Below are 25,808 nucleotides of genomic sequence, written 5' to 3'. Positions count from 1 at the left end.
GAATTCAACTCAAAAGTTAAAACTTAATATACAATATATAATAAAAGAAACTAACCAAAAATTATAAATTGGAGATAAATTATTTGAAGATATATAAAGACTGCAATATCAATGTTACAGATAACTAAAAGGGCTATACCTTGTTATAAGTAATAAAAAGTATTCTGTAAAAGATAAATCAATAGCATAAAACAAGGTAAAAATGAAAATTATCACAGAAATGCTTCTTTGAATAACTTTATTAAGTGCATTAAATATGTTTGTAGTTTTATTGAAAGTAATATTCTCATGAATTTTAAAATCTGTTACCTTTTTTGTTCTTATTTGTAATCATTTTTTGTTCTTTTCCTTTATAGATAAAGTTTATATTTAAATAACTTTAACTCCATAAAACAAGAAAAACACATTTGATTAATTCTTAATATTTAAACCCTGACAGTAAAATGGAACTGATACTTCATTACTGGCAAAAACAGCCTATGTAGTCCAAAGCTCTTCCAAAATGTTTTTTACACATGATATGAATGTTAATTCTGAAATCATTTTGCTTAGTTGTAATAAATTTACTCAATAACATGCTGCCTTTGTTTTCACTAAATAATCATGCACAGCACACAATTAATCATCTGAATGACAACTCGCTTAAACTCATGAAAACACATAATTATAAAATTACAAAATTGTTGAGCAAACAAAAACTGCCAGAGTTCAGATGGGCATTTTCTTTACAATAATCATGAATCAATTCAACGAATAATTTGACATTGTACAATTCTAGTCATAGCAACTCAGTTGCGGAAAAAACTTGAATATTTAAAATAAATGAATCAACACAAGATCTTTAATTCTTAAATTAATGGAATTGTTTCAGGGCAAATTAAACCCTTTGTCAATGATTCAAAAAGATTCTACCAATGAAAATTGCCCATGATCCAAAAGTCCTTAAAATGTCATGATCAATCTTGGCCTAATACACATTTCATTGTTCACATATCTGACATTCTTTGTTCTCAGTATTTCAACACCCATCTAAACTCTGCACAAAATATTTCTATGTCATTGTAACGTTTACATACAACATTCTAAAATTCTCTAGAAACAGACTCTACATAACAGATCTATAATATCTTTAACCAATAAATACACAGTTATACTTTTAATCTTTCCATAATGTTCAACGCGAGGCTACACCAGTTTTCCCCCAGAATTCCTCTGTCCTTTTCTTTGCTCGTTCGTATGTTTCGGATGCTAGAGAACAACTAGAAGCCACTGATCTAGTTGAGAATGATAAAACATCATCATCTGGGTCTCTCCTGGGAATTGGCATACCTGCAAATAAGTAAAATACAAAATAATAAAATAGCTATAACTTTGCAGAAATGTGATAATGTCTTATTTGTCATACAAAGAATTTTAATTACTTCAATGTTGATTTTTTTTTTGCATTTCTATATTATTTTTGATTTGTTCAGGTTTTTTTTTCTTTCTCTCATTTTTGTAATACTAATACAATATGTTTTGATATCTTGGATGATTTACTTCCTTTGATAATACATGGCTATGTATCAAGGAGAAGATTTTCACAGATGCCATCACAACTGTGCATGTATTTTAATGCCTGTTGACTGAGATACTGCTGTGCTATAAGAGTTTATTAAGTGATGTTTAGTAATATAACAAATATCTCTAATTAAAAACGGATTGAGGGGAAGGAATTTTGACATTTTCACAACTACCAGTTAAAATTATAATAGGAAGAGCATGCTTCTGTCATAGGTCCTGTGATGTAGACTTGGCAGATTATGATAAAATCTTAATATTTGGAATCTATATGGATACAGAATCTAGCCAGGAGATCATAAATATACTGTGACTACCTTCTAAGAGGAAATCTATGTATCTATATACAGTAAAAATGTCTTGTTTTAGGTTGGAAGTGTCATTAATACTGCTAGGGAACCATTGATTTTTTTAAGTGTGGAATGTTCAACTAAATTGTTCATCAACTGTTAAATGGATTGATAATTTATTGATATTGTTGCTTAATTATCAATCAGAGAAAACTGTTTCACGCATACTCATGACAGTACTGAATAAATGTTATTATCTCAAAGTACACTGGTGCTTAATAATAAAACATTATTCATATCAAAATATAATGTTATGATAGGTTTGATTGAAATATTTATAAAACTTGCCCCCATCAATGGTCCACATCAGTTTACTTTGTCCTTGATCACCTTTACCATATGTGTAACCAAACCCTTCTTTAATGGTAGGGGGAATACCTTCTTGTTTTGGTTTTCTTGGTCTTTTTACTTGAACTGAAAGCATACCAATACATTTATATTCATACTATTTCCTTAATAATTGTTCCTGTAGTATTTTATTAGAAATCAATTAGGTACAAGTGTAAATGGAGTTATCTCCCCTTGAATATGTACAAACTTGTATTTTTATTACAGCAATCAACATGTAGCAAACTCAACAAAGATAATATATGTAATATAGTCTGAGAGTACCTACTTTTCCCCTAACAAATGAGTAATTGTACTGGTATGTTTTTCTAATTACGAAATAAAATACTAACAGAAACGCTTTAACATGTATTATAACATTTTCCCTTGGGTTACACTATATATTTAACATTTTACAGACTTTACAGAAAACAGTTTGGCCTTTTTTTCTTCTTCTTAAAATGTAAATAGAATTTTTAAACCAATAAAATGGCAGGTATTTTTTAAGAAATGTAACTAGAGGCTCTAAAGAGCCTGTGTCGCTCACCTTGGTCTATGTGAATATTAAACAAAGGAAGCAGATAGATTCATGACAAAATTGTGTTTTGGTGATGGTGATATGTTTATTCATCTTACTTGACTGAACATTCTTGCTGCTTACAATTATCACTATCAAAAATGAACTTGGCCTAGTTGTTTCTGTGGAAAATGTTAACGGTAGTAAAAATCTACAAATTTTATGAAAATTGTTTAAAATTGACTATAAAGGACAAAAACTCCTTAGGGGGTCAATTGACCATTTTGGTCATGTTGACTTATTTGTAAATCTTAGTTTTCTTAACATTATTGCTGTTTACAGTTTATCTCTATCTATAATAATATTCAAGATAATAACCAAAAACAACAAAATTTCCTTAAAATTACCAATTCAGGGACAGCAACCCAACAAAGGGTTCTCTGATTCATCTGAAAATTTCAGGGTAGATAGATCTTAACCTGATTAACAATTTTACACATGTCAGATTTGCTCTAAATGCTTTGGTTTTTGAGTTATAAGCCAAAAACTGCATTTAACCCCTATGTTCTATTTTTAGCCATTGCAGCCATCTTGGTTGGTTTGGCGGGTCACGCCACACATTTTTAAAACTTGATACCCCAAAGATGATTGTGGCCAAGTTTGGTTTAATTTGGCCCCCTAGTTTCAGAGGAGAAGATTTTTGTAAAAGTTAACAACAACGACGACGACGGAGGCCGGACGCCAAGTGATGAGAAAAGCTCACTTGGCCCTTCGGGCCAGGTGAGCTAAAAACTAAATTTTGTCTTTCCTGTTCTTGGACATGAAGAGAACCTCATGACAATTAGTAATACTAAACAAATACATCCGACTTATATTCCAGACTAACTCACCTTCCCCTGTCTTTTGAGCCTTGACCTCACCATTTTCTACTGGTAAATGTTTGGCCGGAGTATCAACAAATGTTGTCAACATAGGTCTATCTGTAGAGGCTTCATCATCTCTCAGTGGATGTGTGTCCGGGGAGGGTTTACCAAAGGTGGGATCACATACATATTTGGTTTTATTGACATCGTAGGTCTGAAACAAACAAAAAACACTTATATGGTATCTACGTATATCAAGAGTTTGTTTAATAATTGTTTTAGGAACGAAATGAATCCAGACTTCACATTGAACAATTTCTAAGATTATACAAGATTTCTTTAGTCAATAGTCTAAAATAAAGGAATGTAGTCTTTATAATTCATTTTATGTAAATTTACATTACAAAAGTAATGAAAAATAGAGATAAAACCTAAAAAAAGGAACTACCTTGCACAAATTTACTGCATAAAAAAATGCAACACTTAAATTATTTATTTTCACATATAATAATGCTACTTCTATGGAAGGTTAGCATTGTCTGTATTTTCAAGACATGAGAAACCAGACTGAATGATTGAAGAAAGAACCGCAAATGTGTAAAGAATGAAAGAACTGCCATGTGTATCACTATATACACCCTCTTTGTGGCAGGGATGTAATAAAGTTATAATTTTTATTGCATGTGAACATCTAAATTAAAATTGAAAGGACTTTTTCTACATATTTGAACAAAGCAATTATTATAAAGTACCTTAAATAATTTCTGTTTTGCTGTAGATTTTGTATAAACAGGTTCTTCTGTCAAAGTATCATCACTTTCATAATCTTCATCCACACCTAGAAGTTAAGGCACATTAATATGTTAAGGCAAACATTGAAATACTGAAAATAGTCTTCATTCTACATCATGGTCATGAAATCTGTTTAAATCACTCATTATAATTATAGCATTTCTAGGAAGATACTTTGGAAAAAATTCTGATTTTCAAGTCTTAACAGTTTGATTACCATAAACACTGTTCTGAATACTGATTATCTCCCTATATAAGTTTTTGAATTCAACAAATATTCTGAAAACTGTTCTTTAAAGAAAGGCATCTATTTCAACAAGCCTAAATTTTAAAAGTTCAATAAATCTGATGTTATCCATGTTTATAACAAACAAATATCCTTTAAATACAAGTAGCTAGAAAATAAACCATATGCTATTAAATGAAGTCATTGATTCAATCAGAAAATACTAAATATGTTTACCTCTTAAAGGCTGAGCCCATGACTTGCTGACTGGTGCTGTTTGTGGACGGGGCTTTCTCATTGGTCGTCTTACTTGAGGAGGTGATGTCAACAAAGCTCCCCCTACTGCAGGAGTTGTAAGGTCAAAATGATGTCGTTGAGGTTTAGAAGTTCTGGATGCTAAGACAGGAGTAGGGATTCTTCCATCATCATCATCAAAAGTTTCTGTACTTCTTGATGATCTACTACCTTCACTGTAAATGAAAGAAGAAATTTTAAAATCATCTTATTTAATTATTAACTTTTATTAAAAAATTTCTTCCAATATAGGTAGTACAAAAATGTATCAACAACTTATATATTTCAAAAATAGCTTATGTTAAATTAATAAAAATTTAATCAGTTGCAAGAAAAATTGGTTATACATATAGAATTTGTTCACACTTTTGCAAACACCATACCTCATTCTCTCTTGACCTCTCTGTTCTGTCCAGGCAGATTTCTTTGTTCGTCGACTCGGCTTCCTAACATATTCATCTGAAAATCTTCTATTCCTGGCCTCTCGTTGTTCTTGGAATCTTCCTCTAATCTGTTCTTGTTCCCTGTCCTCCTCTTCTACATCCTCCATGTGTTTGTAATCCTCATCTTCAGAGGCAATAGTTGCTGCTGCTGAATTATTAGTATCTGGCAATACTCTTGATTGTAATGCTTTCTTTCTGAAATATCAAAAAAACAAGATAAATTATCACCCAGGTCTATAGCACTTTCAAGCATTCAGTCAAAAAAGTCAAAGTGGCAAACTTAATTGAGGGGATTGTTTCAAAAGGAGTCATTATAATGGTGTGATTATTGGGTTTACATATATAGTGATTGTTTGCACATTATTTGCACATCAAGTGTTCATTATGGCTGGAAATTATCTTTTACTGACTTCAAATGGTGGTATAGAGCTTGGGGCGAGATGATTTTTTTTCCTGCCAAACTTTTGTCTCCAATTTTTTCAAATTGGTCCTTTTATTAAATCTATTTGTTCTATACTTTTCTTGCTGCAATATGTCCCTTTTGTGCAAATGAGGTTTAAGGCAAACAACAATCAATCAATCTACACTTTTTGTTAAAGTGCATTGGACAAAAATGCATTTGAGAAAAGCTCTAGCTAAATTGAAGATCTTGATAATTAATTTAACAAATATCTTTTGGCCCTTTTCTTTGTATCAATTATACAAAACTTATAAAATAAAATTATAAAAAGCTAGATGAAGCAATAAATTTTGCACCCAAAATATTTTTTGTATTAAAAAGAATAGATAATAATAAAAAATAAAATTGAGAAAGGAAATCGGGACTGTGTCAAAGCGACAAGTATCTTCTAATTTTCTTAAACTTTATTCATATCCACAAATTCGATGGGACATTCATATATTAAATGGAATTATAACTATATTTATTCAGATCTAATGACTCAAAATATTGACCAATAAATTATGATTAGATAAATATTAAATCTAAATAACAACATGATCTTTTCCCTATAAAACTGATTAAAGACTGAACACAGGTATACAACAGGTAAAACTTTGATCAATATGTCGTCTTACCATGGTAACTGACAGCATCAACCATTGATTTCTGTTAGCAATTAAACAGATAGTAACTGGAATGTAGGTAATGTATATTTCATTGTAAGTGTCAGCAGGTGAGAATGACATCCATTGAGAAAAGACTACTAGAAGCCATTCTTTTATCAGGTAGACAGTAAGTTCATTTTGGAATGCATGCATCAGTTATATTTACTTTAAATGTGCATTTTATTCTTTGTGCATAGAGATGATTAACTTTTATAATCAGCAACACCTGAGTCAATATAAATATTTTTCATTGTTGCTGACAAAATATATCAATATTATTAAACACTTTTTATTCAATCATTGTGAAAAACATAAAATATAACAAGCTTCCTCAGTCACATGTTCATGTTAAAACAGGTATGGATCCGTCTTTTTGCACTATCTTAACATTAATTGTTTACCTTTTTTACAGATCAAAGCATCATTTGTATGGTTGCACAATATGGTTAGAAAATTGAAGATAAATTATGAATTTATCCAATGTATACTTTGGTGAAGCAATGCAAAATAATTTCTAGCATATACCATTATCTTTTTTGAATAAAATTTAATTTCCCCTCTCTTTTACTCCCTCATTTTTGGGGCTATTCCTACTACCTACAAAAAAATAAGTCCTTCCCTGAAAAAATATAAATTTTGCAAAATAGCCCAGTGATATATACTTTAAATTATGGTTTTTTAAATAGAATGATATAAACTACAATTTTGCATTTTTTTTTATAAATTTCTTTCAATTTAAAATTACCTCCCCCCCCCTTCTTCTCTTATTTTCCCATGTACCTTAAAATATAACTATATCTACATCAGTACAAGGTCAATGTATTAAGCATAAAGCTTAAAGTTTAAAGTATGTTGAATGAATGGTTGAGCAAATAATAAACACACAAATGATGATGCATATGCATTTATAATTTATAACAAAAATTGATGACTTGTGTATCCATCTAAAATTAGGAGCAATTTCTATGTGGCCTGTCAAGTAATTCACAATCCACAACCCTTTCAACATGAATCACTAACAAGGAAAACAGTTTGTAAAAATAAATCTTTGTGAGTTCAAAAGATCATTGTTCTTTAGACACAGAAACTGTCTTAGTAATTAGCCAAAATGATTTTCTTATCTAACCCTGATCTGCTCTGATTAGCTTTATCTCATACAACATAACCAGTCCAATACAAAACTTGTCATCCAGAAAAAACAGTAAAAATATCAGCTGTTTTTTTTAAATGATATCATATCATGAAAATACATCTTGATTTGATTATGATATTAAGGATATAGGTGATATAATGTCTGGAGTAACGATTACATCAGATGTATACTACCGTCATGTTAACTGGTTAATTATTAATATGTCAGTTATTTAGTGCAGTCTAAAAACAATATTTCTGGTAAGATTATTTGTTTTCTTTCTAAATATAATATTTAAATCAAACTACAGTCAAAAGATTGCAGTATCTACTATTAGAATGAATTTTAACTTGTGTTCTATATTTATCCTGTAAGGATCTTCTGAAATGCATACAGAACAGAATCTTTTTAATATGAAATGTCATCACATTCATTTAGATCTTAATGCATATTTTTTTTACAAGAAATCTAAGTTAAATGTTTAGGATGAATTGTGTCATATATACATTCCAAATACTATATTCAAGAGGTAATGTTTTTCCTCCTTTATGTTTATGATCGGGGTTCTTTCAGATATTTTTTTTCATCTAAAACGCAAGCGACTTTCAACCACAAACCAAACTTGTTACAAGTATCAAGTAATTGATCAGTTAGTTAATATATTGTTATTTAAAATGTCAATGAAACCACAATTACTTTTAATAATTTAACTGTCAAAATGTCATATCTAAAACAACTGAAATGATGCATAACCATACAAAACGTGTATTATATACCAATAACAAAATTGAATTAAAATTATTCTCCACCAAGAAATATAAGTTATATGATGGATAATCTGAGAGGGTCAGGTGGTCGATGTGTTGTGATTCATATAGGTAAGTCTTCAGAGGATTTCACCCCAAACTTGTTGTGAGAAACACAAAATCCATTTTTCTCCATGTAAATAAAAATGTTACGACATATTGTGATACTTAAATGGCTTGTATTGTGATGGTAATATGATAAATCAAACATATAACTTGTATGCCCAAATATTTTTTTTCTTTATCATGTTTATATATGTATATATACAATATCAATATAATCGTTTGATCTACCAATAAACTTACTAATCAGGAATAAATTTTATTACAAATAAATTTTTATATTTGAAAATTTATGTCATATAAAAACATGATGCAAATACATTTATGAGGATTTTAATTGTTTATTTATAAGCTGAAGTTAAGTTTAAATTAAAGATGTTTGAGAAGCCTCAGGTGTACGGTATTGCTAACACCTTTTATTATATAATTGGCAATACAGTCTTTCCGTTTACATTTGATAGTTATGTAACATAACGTGCACTAAAACATGCATTTTACAGGTACTTCAAATAAGATTTTAATGTAAAGTGCAAATATTTTATGTTTTACAGTGGTAAAGAAAAGCTGTACCTGCGTCAAGTCTAGTGGTTAACCTTCATCAGGAAATCATCATATACAGGAAATGTGTCAATAACTACTATTAAATTGATCGTTTTCAACATTGAAAAAGCCAAAGGGGACAGGCTACTCATTTTCTAGAACGAACTAGAGTGATCTGCTGCACATATTGTATGATGATGGCCAACAGTACTTCACGAATTGATGAAGATGCTTTTCTATCAAGTTTTGAACTTTTGGGACCCGTTGGAGAGAAACTGTTTGCCCCTACTTGTGTATCTGTGTCATCAACAGGAGAATATGTGGTATCTGATAGTGAAAGTTGTTTTATAGTCATTTACAGTAGTTTTGGAGAATACCTATGTCATTTTAGCACTATACCAAAATCTATCTTTTATCTTCTATTGAACCTGGAAAAACACAGACCCCATGATGTAGCATGGCTGTCATCTAAAAGAGTTGTCTATACACAGCCCTGGGGTTCTAAAGTAACAATTTCTAATTGGAATGGAAGTAAGACTATTTGTTTGGAAGGGAAGCCACTGTATCAACCATTTGGTGTTTGTGTTGATAACTTGGACCAAATTTATGTAACTGATAAAGACAAAGGGAGGATACTCTGTTATAGCAGTGAAGGAAAATTAATTAAAACTTTTGGTGGATTGGCATCGAATGGATTTAGTTTACACAATCCACATTACATTGTACTCAATAAGACAGGAGACATTGTGTTAAATGATATTATCAAAGATTATGTATGCATAAAAATGTACGACAGATTAAGTGGGAATTTTAAAACTATTACTACAGACATTATCAGTGAATTTGGAGTTGGAAGTTTAGCAATGGATTCTGAAAACAATATATTCATGACTGATTATCATAAAAATAGGGTGAAAGTTTTCAGAAATGATTTAAATGAAAACCTTGAAATTAATAATGTTAAAGATCTATGTGGGATAGCTTTAAACCATGATGGAAATCTGGTGTGTATAGACAATCATGACAAAACGATCAAAATAATTTCCCTGGGGTAAAGATCATCTCCATTGTAATGGGCACATAAAATCATCATTAGATATTACAGAAGATAGCAATTAAATATATCTTTAATACATCAAGCATAGTTTATTTTCCTCATTAAAATGAACCCTTCTTTCACAGATGAATGAGTTTTCGACATGGCTTTTCACTATCTCAGTATGGTGTTGTGAAAACACATTTTATATTTGTTTCAAAAGGAAATCTTGCAAACCTACCTTAAAAAAGGTCAATAATGTCTTTACCATGTTAAAGTGTTTTAAAGGTAGATTAATATAAATAATACAAACTTGCAAAATACAACTTTGATTAGATATATCGGAATCACTAAAAATATGACAGTTATTGTTATCTATTTACACAATAATCTAAAAATCTTGTCCTCTTTCAAAAAAAAACTATAAAAATGCAGAATTATAAGAATTTTGCAACATTCAGTTAAAATGTGTCACCATTGTTCCACTTTATAAAGTAATTTATTCTTACCTAAAATAATTATTTAATTTGTTTGACTGCTTTTTTTGTAATTGTAAAATTAGTATTATATATTTAGCAAAAAAAAGGTAGATACTATTGCTATCATTTACCACTTCAAATTTCACTCCTACACAAACAACTCAGCATAGAGACTACTGTGTCATAGAAGCATTCAACACAAACACTTTAATTGGTATCATGTAGAACTGTTAAGGGAAAACAGTACTTTTTATTCTGCCATAGGCGACAATATAAACATTTTCTGAACTTACAACTTTTTACAAGAAAAACCTGGATAAAACAGTTATATGTGGTGTTGGTACATTATTATTCTGTTTTAAAAATTAAAGCCAAATAGTATCATGACCAACTTCCAACGGAGCTTGCTTATGTTATTCATGCCAATCATCATTTTGCACCAAAGTTATCAAATTTTGGAAGTCTTTTCAAATAATTCTCTAGAAAATATTTCAACAGGTTTCAAAATTTATATTGTAAATAAACACACTGCAGTTATACATAGATAAATGAAAAATATATTGTACACTTACATCCAATCATAGTTCCTTCACCAGCCTTGGGTACACAAAATGCCAACTAATGCTGGGCAGTGTAATAGTACTGTTTTCCCTTAAATGTTTACTTTGACATTAAGATAAATATGTCAAGATAAATCCTGAGTTGTAAAATGTTTAAATTTATAGTTAGCCAATTCACACAAGATTATTGCATGCCAAGAGTTGTAAGCAAATGAAAAGTGAAAGGATTTTCAAACATCATTTTATATCTGTTCTGTTTACATGGTACAATTGAACCTGTATATAAAGGCCACCCTTGACAGCAGAGAAAGCTGATCATACAAGAGAGGTGAACCTTGATTTAGGGTTCAAAATGCATAAGTATTACCAGTACTACAGTGGGAAAAGCATAAGTCGACCTGCCAAGACAGGTTTTACCTTAATACATTTGTTTGAGTGCCTAAGTGGAATAAACCCTCATTGTAGAAATACCACTATCCAAGTTATGAAATTACATGTTAACAAACTATGAATGAATTAACACAAAATACAAAGTGAACTACTTTTCACAGGGGTCTGTGATACTATATGATTGTAGGTTACTTTGTTAATTTGATTTGAATCTGATCTAAAATACAGATATGTTTACCTTCCTGTATGTTGTGGGTTGATATTATCCTTAAAAATGCACACTTTTGAAGTTGCATCAAGTTATGTGATTGCTTGTCAATTAGTATTTCACATCTGAGCTCAGGATGGAGAACTTTAAATGAGTCAGTGAGGTTTAAATTGAGGTCACTGTGTCCTCCTTTTAATGGGAGTGTTTTATATCTTATCAAGTGTCTGTGATCTGGGCTCTAGGTCAATAAACAAGAATGTGTCCTCAGTACACGAATGCCCCACTCGCACTGTCATTTTCTATGTTCAGTGGACCATGACATAGGTCTAATTTGGCATTAAAATTAGAAAGATCATATCATAGGAAACATGTGTACTAAGTTTGAAGTTGATTGGACTTCAACTTCATCAAAAACTACCTTGACCAAAAACTTTAACCTGAAGCAGGACAGACGGACGGACGGATGGATGAACGGACGCACAGACCAGAAAACATAATGCCCCTCTACTTTCGTAGGTGGGGCATAAAAGTAAATCCTAGTACTAGGGAGCTCCTGATTTGCTGGAAACATTGACTCCAGTATAATGTATTGTGACCAGTTGATTAACAAGTTTTATGATATAAGTCCTGAGGTGGAACACAAAACTCAATTCAGATCAATAGTTTTAAAGTTTATCAAAGCTTCTAAACTGAGAAATGTGTATTAAGTGTGACCATGATCTTGCAGTACAGATTTGTTTTTAAAAATGATGCATCTGCACACTCAAGCATGGTATACTTTTTTAAAATTAAGTCTCTTAAAACTACAATGTAGCTATGAACCATGAAGAAGAAGATATATTGCAAAAGTACCCAAATCAATTATTCAGAAGCACAATGGACTGTTTGACACCAGCATAAACATACTTGTTTTTGTCAATTATTTCTACCAAGGACTTCACTGATGTCCTTTACTTGTCTGATTTTTTGTAGTTATAAGTTGAAACTCATTTCCAGATTTCTGTATTTTTATACATTCTTGTACATGTTTTCACTTTATTGATAACTGTTTTCAGTCTCAACATAGTTAGTGCAACAATTAAGAGCATGATAATGATTGGACAAGTTAACCCTAAAGTTTTGTTTTTAGATAAGCATCTTAAGCTGCTTCAAATGATAATTATGCAATTAACAAAAATAAAAACGTTATAACAAGAACCTAATTCTAAAACATCATACGGCAAATCACACACACAGGCTTTGAAGAATTGAATACTGTAAAGTCAGAAATTATTGCGTGCATTTATTATTGCGATTTTGTCATTTTAGACTTGAATGCGATTTTAATTTTTACGATTTTGAGAAAAATCCTGTTAAAATCATATCAAATATTTCAAAATGCGAGTTTGAATTATTGCGTTTACAACTCAGTCGCATTTTTCGCAATAATAAAAACCTCGCATTAATTTCTGAATTTACAGTATACAAATGTATAAACAAAAATGTATTCAAAACAATTTAGATTAGAAATGGTAGGTAAAACACATGCAAACTTAAGGTAAGTAGTTCTGGCAACACCCAGGAACCATAACTCAATTCAGATTGAAGATGTCAATACTTACGATGATCTAGATGAAGCTATACTTCCACTAGTACAGAACAAAACGTTTTTATTTTACTGTTAATGACATTTATTAACATTAACCTTTAAAAATTTGTATGGGTTCCTACTAAATGAATCTAATAAATGTTTTAAAAGCTTTAACTGCAGAATGTAAATTATGTTAACTGGAAGAAAAACTAAGTCCATTTACAAGTAATATACAGAAAAACAGAAAATAAAACTTTACTTCTGGATTATAAACAAGCTTCTGTCCAAGTTTGGTAGAAGGCCAGAACAGTTTAAGAAAATTATTAAATTTTTTTCTATTAAAAACACAGAGTGAATATTTGTGGATGACGCCACAATGCTGAAGCTGCAATAGAATGAAGGATCGCTCTGTCTCACCTTTGCAAAAAAAATCGCAAGCTCACCAAAAAAGAGGACTTTATATTATTTCTTGCTGCTGGCAGTCATCAATTTGGTAACAGTTTTGAAAACCATTTACTAAGATCTTTGGTCTTACTAGAATATGGCAAAGGATTCGACTGACAAAAATACACAATGTATACTTTGAGCTCTTTTTTGTGTGGACAGTTAGCCTTGTACTCTAGCATGTTATAAAATCAGATTCAACATGTCAGTTTACTTCATTGCAAAATATGTTATTGAACCTTACACACCCATCAATCAATCAATCTTTCCCCAGTCATTTTAGTTTAAAAGGCTATTTGAAAATTAAACAGCACAGACATTTGATGACCACGACATAACACATTGACAATAGATATAAGATGTTGTATGAGACAACTCTAAATCCTAATTCAAAGTGAATTTACCTGCCGCACTGTTATTCAGACATTTGTGTGCATGCATTGATTATTGAAAATTTTGATTAACTGACAAAATGTGATACCGTATAGCGGGTTATTTTCGCGGGGTGTAAATTTTCGCTTATTTTCGCGGATAGAACAAAATCGCCAAAATAAATTCCGCCAATTTAAAAGTATACAAGCAAAGGTAATGTTAAAAATGTTGAAACCGCCAAAATAATAACCGCCAACATTTTTCGTATACCTTATTCAATGAAAATCGCGAAATTTTACACCCGCGAAATTAACCCGCTATACGGTATTACCTTTTTCAATTAACTATTATGCACTCAAAATTTAGATTTTTGTGAAACCTTCCCCTATTAATTTTCACAATAATAAAAGCATTGAAAAATTTAGAATTTTCATTATATATTCAACATTGGCATGATCTTGAATTACTAATGATCCTAACTCATTAAAGATACACAGATGAGCACAGTTATTTTAATGTGCACAACTATGCATAACTGCAAATTGGACATTGAAACAAGTTAATATCTGAATGAGAGTTTCATATCTGTATTTCATTTATGATAAAACACAGACCCTCCACTTCTCTTTAAACAGTGAATATCAACCATGGACTTCTTAGGGAAAAGATGTGTGATTGTCTTTGGATCACATATAGTACCATTTAATTTTTCTAACCCAGTGCAAAAAATATCAAATTCACTAAATCCTTTAGTTAAACTTACTTGTTGATCCTCCTCTGTTCTCTAGCACTACCAAGTTCTAATGACAAGGCTGACAATGTACTAGACCTCTCAGTTTCTATGTCCCACATATCAGCTTGTTTGGCCATCAGTTGTACCAGATGTTCTCGGGAGAAATGTGTACCCTGAGCCCGTTTCTTGTACTCTTGAGCCTTCTTCCTAAGCTCTACAACCTCAGCAAACCAGCTGGAAACTACAGGGGTCTTTTCTTCGTCTATATTCTAAAATACAATATAACATTTAATATCATCTGATGCAATATTTTGACTTTTAATGCAATATTTTATTCATTATATGATCGAACTTTTTGAAATCCTGATCAAACATAAAGGTTATCTATAATTAGTTAGAAAGTCTGCCTCCTTCCCTAATTGGTTAGGTAAAATCCATAAAACATTTAAATCAGTTATGGAAGTGAGATTAAACATCGATGTGAAAAAGACTAAATGCAGATCACATAGTAAGAGAGAAATGGTTTTGGATGTTAAACTTATCTATAACTTGCCTGAGGCTGGAGATGAGGAGGATCAGCTCCTTTCCATGCACCATGAACAACTTTAAATTTCTTGGGAGATCGGTAGTTTGTTGCATATTCACTTCTCACTTGTCTGAAAATATATTAAAAGCATAAACTTTTGTTAATCAATTCACACAAGACCTATATTTGAATTGATGTATCTGGTGTCTGTATATATTAAAATATTTTTTTTTTATGCATTTGCATTGGTTTCATATTTTTGTTTGAGCTACTTTGACCCTCTAACTATGGAAGACAAATTTCCGTTGACCAGCCAATATTATAATAAAATAGTATTGTCTTCTACATTCATAAGACAACAATCCACTTCCAAAAGAGTCTCCACTGCTTCAAAATTATAAACTTAACATTATAAATAATTTATTATCTTAGTTTTAAATAAAATAGTAAATAACAAGTTTTAAATAGCTAGATTTTGATGATAATACCTTAAAACTATTGTTGTTTACCTTACTGGTCCTTTAGGAACCTTTGGCACCTCTTTCTTTATTTCTCCAGATCCTCGTAACATTCTCTTATCATCACTAGTTACCAGTTTCTCAGTACCAGCTGGTGGTAGTCTATCGGGAGCTACAAAAATAAAAAAGTCATACTTAAAAAAAAGGTGAATGCGTTATAATCATTATTTTAAGCTCACCTGGCCCAAAGGGCCAAGTGAGCTTTTCTCATCACTTTGCGTCCGTCGTCCGTCGTCGTCCGTCGTTGTCGTCCTGCGTTAACTTTTACAAAAATCTTCTCCTCTGAAACTACTGGGCCAAATTAAACCAAACTTGGCCACAATCATCATTAATGTATCTAGTTTAAAATTTGTGTTTTTTTACCCGGCCAACCAACCAAGATGGCCGCCATGGCTATAAATAGAACATAGGGGTAAAATGCAGATTTTGGCTTATAACTCAAAAACCAAAGCATTTAGAGCAAATCTGACATGGGGTAAAATTGGTTATCAGGTGAAGATCTATCTGCCATGAAATTTTCAGATGAATCAGACAACCCGTTGTTGGGTTGCTGCCCCTGAATTGGTAATTTTAAGGAAATTTTACTGTTTTTGGTCATTATCTTGAATATTATTATAGATGGAAATAAACTGTAAACAGCAATAATGTTCAGCAAAGTAAGATTTACAAATATGTCAACATGACCAAATTGGTCAGTTGACCCCTTTAGGAGTTATTGCCCTTTTTAGTCAATTTTTAACCTTTTTTCGTAAATTTCCATATCTTTTACAAAAATCTTCTCCTCTGAAACTACTGGGCCAAATTAAACCAAAATTAGCAACAATCAACATTGATGTATCTAGTTTAAAATTTGTGTTTTTTTACCCGGCCAACCAACCAAGATGGCCGCCATGGCTAAAAATAGAACATAGGGGTAAAATGCAGTTTTTGGCTTATATCTCAAAAACCAAAGCATTTAGAGCAAATCTGACAAGGGGCAAAATTGTTTATCTGGTCAAAATCTATCTGCCCTGAATCTTTAAGATGAATGGGTCAACTGGTTGTAAGGTTGCTGCCCCTAAATTGGCAATTTTAAGGAAATTTTGCTGTTTTGGGTTATTATCTTGAATATTATTATAGATAGAGATAAACTGTAAACAGCAATAATATACAGCAATTTAAGACTAAAAAATAGGTCAAAATGACCAAAATGGTCAATTGACCCCCTATGAAGTTATCGTTTTTATAATCAATTTTTAACAATTTTCATAAAATTTGTGAATTTTTACTAACATTTTCCACTGAAACTACACGGACAAGTTCATTATAGATAGAGATGATTGTAAGCAGCAAGAATGTTTAGTAAAGTAAGATGTACAAACACATCAAAATCACCTAAACACAATTTTGTCATGAACTGTCTGCTTCCTTTGTTTAATTCACATATACCAAGGTGAGCGACACAGGCTCTTTAGAGCCTCTAGTTATTAACTTTCCTGAGTTATTCATTTGAATATATTTAGTTCTGTAACAGAGTTTTAATTAAATTTTATGAACTGTTCTTTTACAGTGATTATATTTTTAAAACAATATATTGATCATTTTTTACAAAAATATGATTAACAAGAAAAGTGTTGTCTCCCCTGATTTGAAACACTTATTCTAATAATTGGTAAATTCATAAATATACATTCAAACTGAAAATATGAAAAGGTGATGTGTAGTATACAACACTACAAAACAACTTAATAATACAAAAAAAAAGTGGTCAATATTAGGGATTTAATAATAGACAACTGTATATACAATGTGTCAATCAAATATCCCTCGAGTTCAGAAAAATGTATTTGCTAAAAATTTACAAAAGTACAATTATAAAATTGTGTACTTACAAGCACTTTTACTTCTTGGTACTAGTATCTGAAAATAAAAACATATAGTTATAAAGTTTGTTAAAATAGCTAAATACCTTTTTAAAAAAAAAATTGTAAGGGTTCCACGGAACCCAGTGTCTCGCCTACTTTTGCTGTAAATCGCAGGCTCAACAACAATGAGGAAAAAAATCAATCAAAATATTCCTCTTGATACTATCTTATGATTGTAAGAACCTTCTGTCCAAGTTTGGTAAATATCTAGGATAGTTAATGAATCTAATAAATGTTCTGAAAACTTTAACTGCAGACTGTATGTAATGTTAACTGGAAGAAAATATAAGTCCATTTAAAAGTAAAATACAGAAAAAATGGAGTTATCATTTTACAAAATTTACTTCTGGATACTATCTAATGAACATAAATAAGCTTCTGTCCAAGTTTGGTACAAACCCAGGATAGTTAAAGAAAGTTATTAAAATTTTAAAAACTTTAACCACAGAGTGACTGTCATGTTTTCCCGCAGAAAAACTAAGTCCATTTAAAAGTAAAATACGGAAAAAATGAATTTATTTTTTTACAAAATTTACTTCTGGATACTATCTTATGATCATAAACAAGCTTTTGCCTAAGTTTGGTACAAACCCAGGATAGTTTAAGAAAGTTATTGAAATTCTAAAAACTTTAACCACAGAGTGAATGTTATGTTTCCCCGCAGAAAAAACTAAGTCCATTTATAAGTAAAATACGGAAAAAATGGAATTTTATTTTTACAAATTTACTTCTGGATACTATCTTGTGATCATAAACAAGCTTCTGTCCAAGTTTGGTTGAAATCCAGTATAGGTTAAGAAAGTTATTAAAATTTCAAAAACTTTAACCACAGAGTGAATATTTGTTGACGCCGCCGACAACGACGGAATGTAGGATCGCTTAGTATCACTTTTTCGACTAAAGTAGAAGGCTCAACAAAAATGTTATTTGTATCAGGGCCAACAATCAATTCATATGACTTGCACCCTTTTTTGAATTTCCATTTTCTATGTTCAGTGGATCAACAAAATGGGGTAAAATCTCTAATTTGGCATTAAAATTAGAAAGATGATGTCATAAGGAACATTGGTAGTAAGTTTTCATGATTACTGGATTTCAACTTCATCAAAAACTACCTCAACCAAAAACTTTAACCTGAAGCGGGACAGACTAATGGACGAAATTGATGCACGGAGCCGAAAACATTGTGCCCATAAATGGGACATAAAAATCTGTAATTAAAAGACTAAATAATCAAGTTATTAGGAGCTTTCCAACAATAGTTTCAAAACATTATATAACAGAATGAAGTCTCATACATTACAGTAGTAATGTAAAATCAAATTTCAAGTTAATTTCAAAGATTAGATGAAGCCGATGCTAAACAATTAGTTGACGAAGGCTGTTTATGTGACAAAAAAATATTTCAAAATTAAAATTGTACACAAAAATGCAAAAAGCCAGACAAAACATATTTTTACTGTATAAAAAAGTATCAACCTTTTTCTTTGGTCTCCTTTTACTCCTACTCTGTCTCTGATTCTGATTGGTGTCAGCTTCCTTAAGCTCCTCCTCCCTTTTCAGTTCATTAAATGAAAATGATGGCACTGTTTTCCATCCTTTATATTGTGCATTATACTCAGATGACTTGGCGACCACATCTCTCTTAGAAGGTGACATAGCTGGGTTATTATTGTAAACCACCTGAAATGTAAAGTTTTACAATAGCCTGTCTTTTGAGAAACTGTATCAAACAAGTGAAACTGCAAGCTACTGCTCAATGATGATACCCCCGCCGCAAGTGGATAATATTAATAGTGTAACAAGAATGTGTCCATAGTACACGGATGCCCCACTCGCACTATCAATTTTTATGTTCAGTGGACCGTGAAATTGGGTCAAAATTACAATTTGGAATTAGAATTAGAAAGATCATATCATAAGGAACAGGTGTACTAAGTTTCAAGTTGATGTAACTTTAACTTCATCAAAAACTACCTTGACCAAAAACTTTAACCTGAAGCGAACGGACCCACAGACAGATGGACGGACGGACGAACGGAGGCACAGACCAGAAAACATAATGCCCTTCTCTATTGTAGGTGGGGCATAAAAATATGCAAGTGTTCGGTAAATAGGAAGTTGTCGAGTGATGAATCTGAAAACGCATCACACGGTATAGCTGACTTATATAAATCCTGAAACCAAATTTCAGAAATCCTTGTATTGTCGGTAAAGCTGACTTAGATAAACCCTGAAACCAAATTTCAGAAATCCTTGTATTGTAGTTCCTGAGAAAAATGCGACGAAAAATATTTATGGGACGGACAAACTGACTGACGGAAGGACAGAGGTATAATAATCATTTGGTTTAAACACTCAGCAATACATTCTTAGCTCATAACAAAGTTAAATGTTAACATTATGAAATTGTAATACATAATGACACTACATAAATGAACCCACAAAAAAAGCTTGAAACAATCTTAAGCAGTGGAAATTTAAAATTGTTTCATGTAAAATTTAATGAGTGGAATATTAACGAAACATAAACTCAATCTGTAACTCATCATAGTAGACTCTCATCCTAAAAATTGGCCCTATATGTAAAGGTGTTTAGAACTTAAGTTTGTATAACTGCCATTTTCACGAAATTTTCAAAGTTAATAACTCAATCTGTAACTTATTATAGTAGACTCATATAGTTTAGGAAAAAAATCTGTATAATTGTTTTTTGCAGAATGATGGAAGACACAGTAGAAACTCTATCGCCCCAACCACCAAGTATCAGAGCCATTAAAATGATGACAATATTTGACATGTACCTGTTCAGCAGCTAACATTGGTGATGAAGGTACTCTCTCTTTCCAGTCAAAAGCTTTTGCATATTCAGAAGTCTTTTTCCTTGGTCTGTATGGTGCAATACCAGCTTTATACTTCAATGCATACTCAGCCTACAATGTAATCATATTCTACACATATGTTTATCAGAACCAATATTTAAATATCAACATTTGTGTAAGGCTGTTGTTAATATTTAATTCCACAATAAAAAAAAACTATAAATTAATTGACTAATTTTGGTCCACCATTTCTTTTCTGATGAGGTGATTACAGCAAAATCTCAAATGACATAACTTAATTAAAGTAATCTGACTTTATCATGTATATAATCATATTTAAACAACTTTCTACTAGTATGAAAAAACTGAAAAATATTCCTAACTATTTTTCTAATTATTTTTGTCAGTATTAGAGCCAAATAAAGGCTCTGATCAACCATGCTGTTTTGAACTTATGTCTCAAACTCACTGGAGCCTCTGGTGCTGAGTCCATAATTCCTCTCTGTAAATCTGTTTGAGCAAACTCATTCATATTGTTTACATTTTTGTCTTTCAACTGTTTAGAGAATGCCACTTCTCTGTTGACATCAACAGTTTTAGATTTAAAATCTTCTTTCCTAATCCCATGATAATCTTTTGGCTTTCTTGGTGTTAGTGGTTCATCATACTCTCTCTCCTGTCTTTTCACAGGTTCTGTATATTTTTCTCGTCGAGGAGCATTTGGAGGTTCTCTAAATCTGTCTATATTCACATAAGGAGCTGGTGCTGTCTTTCTTAAATTTTCTTTGTTTTCTTCCTTCTATATGAAAATTTGGAATTAAGACATGTTTAAAAACCAAATATATGACTACTTTAAACTTTGTTAGTTAAATACAGTGAAACAGTTATCTGCATATAAAAGGTTTATATACCATTAATTAGCTAATGTTAATGTTCATTCAAATGGTTTGATAAAATGTGCTTTGCAATTTTTAGAGAATATATCAGCTATATTGGTTAAATGTGTCAATCGAATAGAGGAACATTATACTGGCAGCTAAAAAATCTAATTTTAGGAACAAAGTTTATTTTGAATTAACTCAAATGTGCAAGAAAATAGCAGGACAATTGGCAAATGTTTGTGATTTCAATAAAAATCTATGTGGTTGGTTTTTTTTCAAACTGTAGCTTAAGTTTCTGTTAACACATAGTAATTATACATCAATTCTGTAAAAAAAATATTCATACAAAATCATGAAGATATGACTACGGCCTACCGTTTTCTTGCTAAGTTTTTGTTGTTTGGGTGGTGACGGTTCTCTACCATGGCTTTTACTTCTATACTTCACATTAGTAACAAATTTATCATTAGCTCCTAGCAGCTGATAGTCATCACTAAATCTACCAGGACTCTCATAAAAGTTGTTACTCAGTGATGTACTTGGTCCAGTTGTCCTTTTCTTCCTTTGTATTGGTGGTTCAAATGGTACACCTACAAAAGTACATAAAAATATAATATAAATAAGCTTACAACGAATGTATGTTGTTAATATATGTTCCAATGCATGGTTTTGTTTATGCACATGTTTATACCTCAACAATTTTATATATCAATAAATAAATATTATTTTAAAATGGTATACTCACTTAAGAAGTTAAGTGTATATTGTCATTTATAAACAGGTGTTTGTTGTATTAGCCTATATATGTGTGTGTGGTGAGATTCAACACATAAATTACATGTCAATTAATGTAAAATAGTCAAAAGGTCACATTATATATATTTGCATAGTATCAACCATTTTTCTACTATATCTTAAATGTCTGTGTTGCAGATGTAAAAATTAGCATTTTAAGGTTGATGTTTTGTGTCATTTTGGCACCCTTTATTCCACTTTGAATAATGAAAACACAAAAAAAACCAAAGTAAATGGATGTCCCATTTATAATTTAAAGTAATCAAAACAGAAGTCCATCTCAGATTCTTTCAGCAACATATATCAATCTTGAAAGGAAAATTTATGGACTAGTTAAGGATTCAAGATTAAAAAGATATTTTTAAACATTTTCACAGATTTGTCATGCATGCTATAAAAATGTGCAAATAAATGTATTTAGAAAATCAGTTATAAATATTTATGCAGTTAAAATAGGTGATTCAATTATTATGATTCATAGTTAAAATTCAAAAATGTTTAGTTGTTCTTACAATCCAACAAGAACAGAATATTCTGTCAATGCACATTTACTCATCCTTGTCAACCATAACCATATTCTTTTTTTATTTTTCCTTAAATTATCTTTGAGTCATGTTCATTATTCCCTTCAGATCTCAAATGTAAATGCAATTATACAGTATGAACCATTCTAATTTCTCATCAACATTTATAATAATTTCTATAGTAAACATTCACAAAAGATCATGCCATGCACTAGCTTGTAATCAAACATAGGATATACATATGTACTATCAAACTGGTGAATTCTTAGAAATATATAGGACACCCAAACATATTTTTGGTTATACAGAATTCACACTCTTAATATCTTAGCATCATTTCAGAGTCCAGTCCTTCACCTTTAATTTTTCATTATGAAAATGATAAACAATGATTTCCCTAGTTCAATGTAGTTGGATCATGCCCAGTTTAAAAGTGTTAAGATAAAAAAAGATGTGGTATGATTGCAAATTGGACAAGTCTTCACATTGAAGAGATCAAAAGACACAGAGATTAACAGCTATGGCATAATGGGTCCTGGTATGGCCTTTAACAATGAGCAAAGACCATACCACATGGTCAGCTATAAAACGCCGCAAAATCACAAATGTAAAACAATCTAAATAAGAAATCTATTGGCCTAATTAATGTACAAAAATAAAGGAAAATAAATATGTATCACAGCAACAAAAGACAATTACTGAATTACAGGCTCCTAACTTGGGACAGGCACATACATACAGAATGTGGTGGGGTTAAACATGTTAGCTGGATCTCTACCATTAACAATGCTAAGATATTAACGTTTTATAATGCATGTTTACTCTTAACTTTATCTAGCCATGCTAGCTGTGAATACACTTGGTTTTTCACATGCCATATTATTATCATTTTATAGAGGACTCCTTCAAAAGTGTTTAAAAACACTGAGTTGTAATTATTAAAGTTAGACAATTGTAGCTGTCTCAGTGGTAGATAACAATTTATTAAAAGATAAATTGTCAAATTTTAGTAATTTTTTGTTTCCATAAAAACAAGCCAATATTATTATCCTTATAACTTAAAGGATTTTAAAAACACCAGTTATTTTCCCTCTTTTGGTCTGTTAAATTGGAACTTTAAAAAAAAATGTGCTGAATTTATCTTTGTTTCAAATAAAGAAATTCCTGGTATTAGTAAAGTTATATCCTGTCTAGTACTGCAGTAAAAGTTTCATATAACATTTCATTGCATATAAGATAGTAACCCTCACTAGAAGTTAACCATACAATATTACAAATTTAATGAATGTTTATCCTTTTCGTCCGTGTTTAACAGCTTTAGTAACAATGTCACCTTAAGTTTCCAAAATATCTAATAGAAACACCAATCAAAAAAAGAATAATGATTTGAGACAATTTGTTAAATTTGACATATATTACCAGTCATGTAAAAATCAAAATAAACAATAAATACAAACTCTTTTCTTAAACAAAATACCTAAGTTTGTAGATTTCTGGCCAGCAGGAAAATTATCTTGCTCTGGAGGTGATAATTCTTTAAATGAAGAAAGATACTCGCTCTCTTTCTGTAAATGAATTTATATAATGAAGCATGCTTAAAATATATACAAACGTATATGTCTAGCTGTAACAAACAACCACTTGCAATTCACAAACAAACAATGCATCAATAGATTAAACAATTCTATAGATATAAATAAAATATGCACAAGGATATTCAGGAATATATTTTTTAATTTCAAAATATAACGAGTTCAATATACAGATGCATTATAGTGACAAAAAAACACACCAAAAAATCCATGACCCATGTACATGTATATAAGCATTCGTTTTGTTAAACTAGTGTTCTCTGTGTCATGACAATATGATGCTATAACTTGAATGTGATGTAAAAGTTCTAGTAACAAGATGTTTTTCTTCTAAGTAACTTTTCTTACAGGTGGTGATATGAAATTTGTGGAGAGAACACTTGTTCAACTGTTGTACGTGTACACATACACATCTGCAAAATAGCATGCTGAGTACATTTGTACATATTGAAATGACATGCTTTCAAATGATTTATGATTTTACACACTTTCAAAACCTAGCTCTGCTGATGATAGACCAGCCACTGGAGCATCCTGTTCTGGTGTTGGTACAAATCTATTACTTTTGAAAGAGTCAAGCCACTTATACTCCTTAACATATTCTGATGTTCCCTGGAAAAAGATCTAGATCATTTTGCATTTTTAATCAAATTCCCATTTTATAACTTTCATGTTGAGTGTTGTGCATGTTTTGTTTTTTTTGTATACCAACAATAAAATGTACATTAACAGCTTTAATGTTAATGACATGTCATTTCTCGTTCTGTGTATTCTGGATATTAATATTTTGTGAATGTTTATTTCACATCATTTATCATTAAAAATGCCATGGGGAAGCTGGAGTAATCTTTAATATATCATCACACAAAAGTTGCATAAAGAAAAACAATGTTTGATAATTTAGAAATTGTTTTAAAAAAAATACTCACAAACTTTTTCATCCGCATCCTTGAAATTTAATCTTATTACTGAACTAAAAATCAAGTCATGTTACCGCTAGAAATGGATTTGTCTGGACATGTTTTTTATTTATTTTTCATACTTTTCAGATTTAACCGGTAACCTATGAGCTTTGTAGAGGCATTTATAAATTGAGAAACTGTGATATCTTAAGATTTATCGATAAAACTTATGTTCATTTACTTAGTTTACGTTTAAATAGTTTCCAAACAGTGATTGTTATTGTTTTTCTTAATTTTCAACTACCGTGACATTTCAGCATATTCGAGGGAAAATCTTTCAATTTCAGCTTAATTATTGTAAAATACAAGTTGCATCCATTTCAAAATAGTGTAAACAATTCTTCCTTGTACCTTAAATTGCACTGGCATTTTGCATATGCTAATTTCAGGCTCGTTTTAACTCAAACAATAAGCGATTCAAAACTTATTCGCCATGATAGCATCGTCTGCCAACGCGCATGCGCAATGAAAT

General features: G+C 30.8%; 2 protein-coding genes across 8 annotated transcripts; one reads left to right on the top strand and one right to left on the bottom strand.

Moving 5' to 3' along the window:
* Positions 1–362: 362 nt before the first annotated feature.
* LOC134718580 (nuclear protein MDM1-like) lies at positions 363–25,808 on the bottom strand. 4 transcript variants are annotated; one of them, XM_063581213.1, is made up of 16 exons: positions 25,688–25,808; positions 24,260–24,347; positions 21,839–22,053; positions 21,052–21,381; positions 20,565–20,693; positions 19,240–19,443; positions 17,728–17,755; positions 15,848–15,968; positions 15,366–15,468; positions 14,843–15,081; positions 5,313–5,567; positions 4,873–5,105; positions 4,370–4,455; positions 3,645–3,831; positions 2,199–2,324; positions 363–1,329 (listed from the first exon to the last, which is right to left on the bottom strand). In XM_063581213.1, the coding sequence occupies exons 1-16, from the start codon at positions 25,703–25,705 to the stop codon at positions 1,175–1,177; spliced, it is 2,517 nt and encodes an 838-aa protein (XP_063437283.1). In that variant the 5' UTR covers positions 25,706–25,808; the 3' UTR covers positions 363–1,174. The 4 variants fall into 4 exon arrangements, with proteins under 4 accessions (XP_063437283.1, XP_063437267.1, XP_063437292.1 ...); XM_063581197.1 differs by lacking the exon at positions 24,260–24,347 and adding an exon at positions 24,863–24,986 and having other exon boundaries at positions 25,688–25,802; XM_063581222.1 differs by lacking the exon at positions 25,688–25,808 and adding an exon at positions 25,304–25,546.
* On the top strand, positions 6,416–10,204 carry LOC134718602 (uncharacterized). Of its 4 annotated transcripts, none has more exons than XM_063581259.1 (2): positions 6,416–6,516; positions 9,032–10,204. In XM_063581259.1, exon 2 carries the CDS (start codon positions 9,212–9,214, stop codon positions 10,073–10,075), a length of 864 nt encoding a protein of 287 aa, XP_063437329.1. In that variant the 5' UTR covers positions 6,416–6,516; positions 9,032–9,211; the 3' UTR covers positions 10,076–10,204. The 4 variants fall into 4 exon arrangements, with proteins under 4 accessions (XP_063437329.1, XP_063437321.1, XP_063437312.1 ...); XM_063581251.1 differs by having other exon boundaries at positions 6,505–6,599; XM_063581242.1 differs by having other exon boundaries at positions 6,506–6,606.

The sequence above is a fragment of the Mytilus trossulus genome, chromosome 1, assembly GCF_036588685.1.
Source record: "Mytilus trossulus isolate FHL-02 chromosome 1, PNRI_Mtr1.1.1.hap1, whole genome shotgun sequence".
Classification (NCBI taxonomy): domain Eukaryota; kingdom Metazoa; phylum Mollusca; class Bivalvia; order Mytilida; family Mytilidae; genus Mytilus; species Mytilus trossulus.
The sequence above is the reverse complement of the archived record's forward strand: the minus strand, read 5'-3'. Positions and strand labels throughout refer to the sequence as shown.

Excerpts from the sequence above, each read along its gene's own strand:
- LOC134718602 (XM_063581259.1), top strand. The coding sequence starts at position 9,212 with ATGATGATGGCCAACAGTACTTCACGAATTGATGAAGATGCTTTTCTA.
- LOC134718580 (XM_063581197.1), bottom strand. Across the intron at positions 5,106-5,312 it reads AGAGGTCAAGAGAGAATGAG|TGAAGGTAGTAGATCATCAA; the intron begins GTATGGTGTTTG and ends TTTCATTTACAG. Across the intron at positions 3,832-4,369 it reads CAAAACAGAAATTATTTAAG|ACCTACGATGTCAATAAAAC; the intron begins GTACTTTATAAT and ends TGTTTGTTTCAG.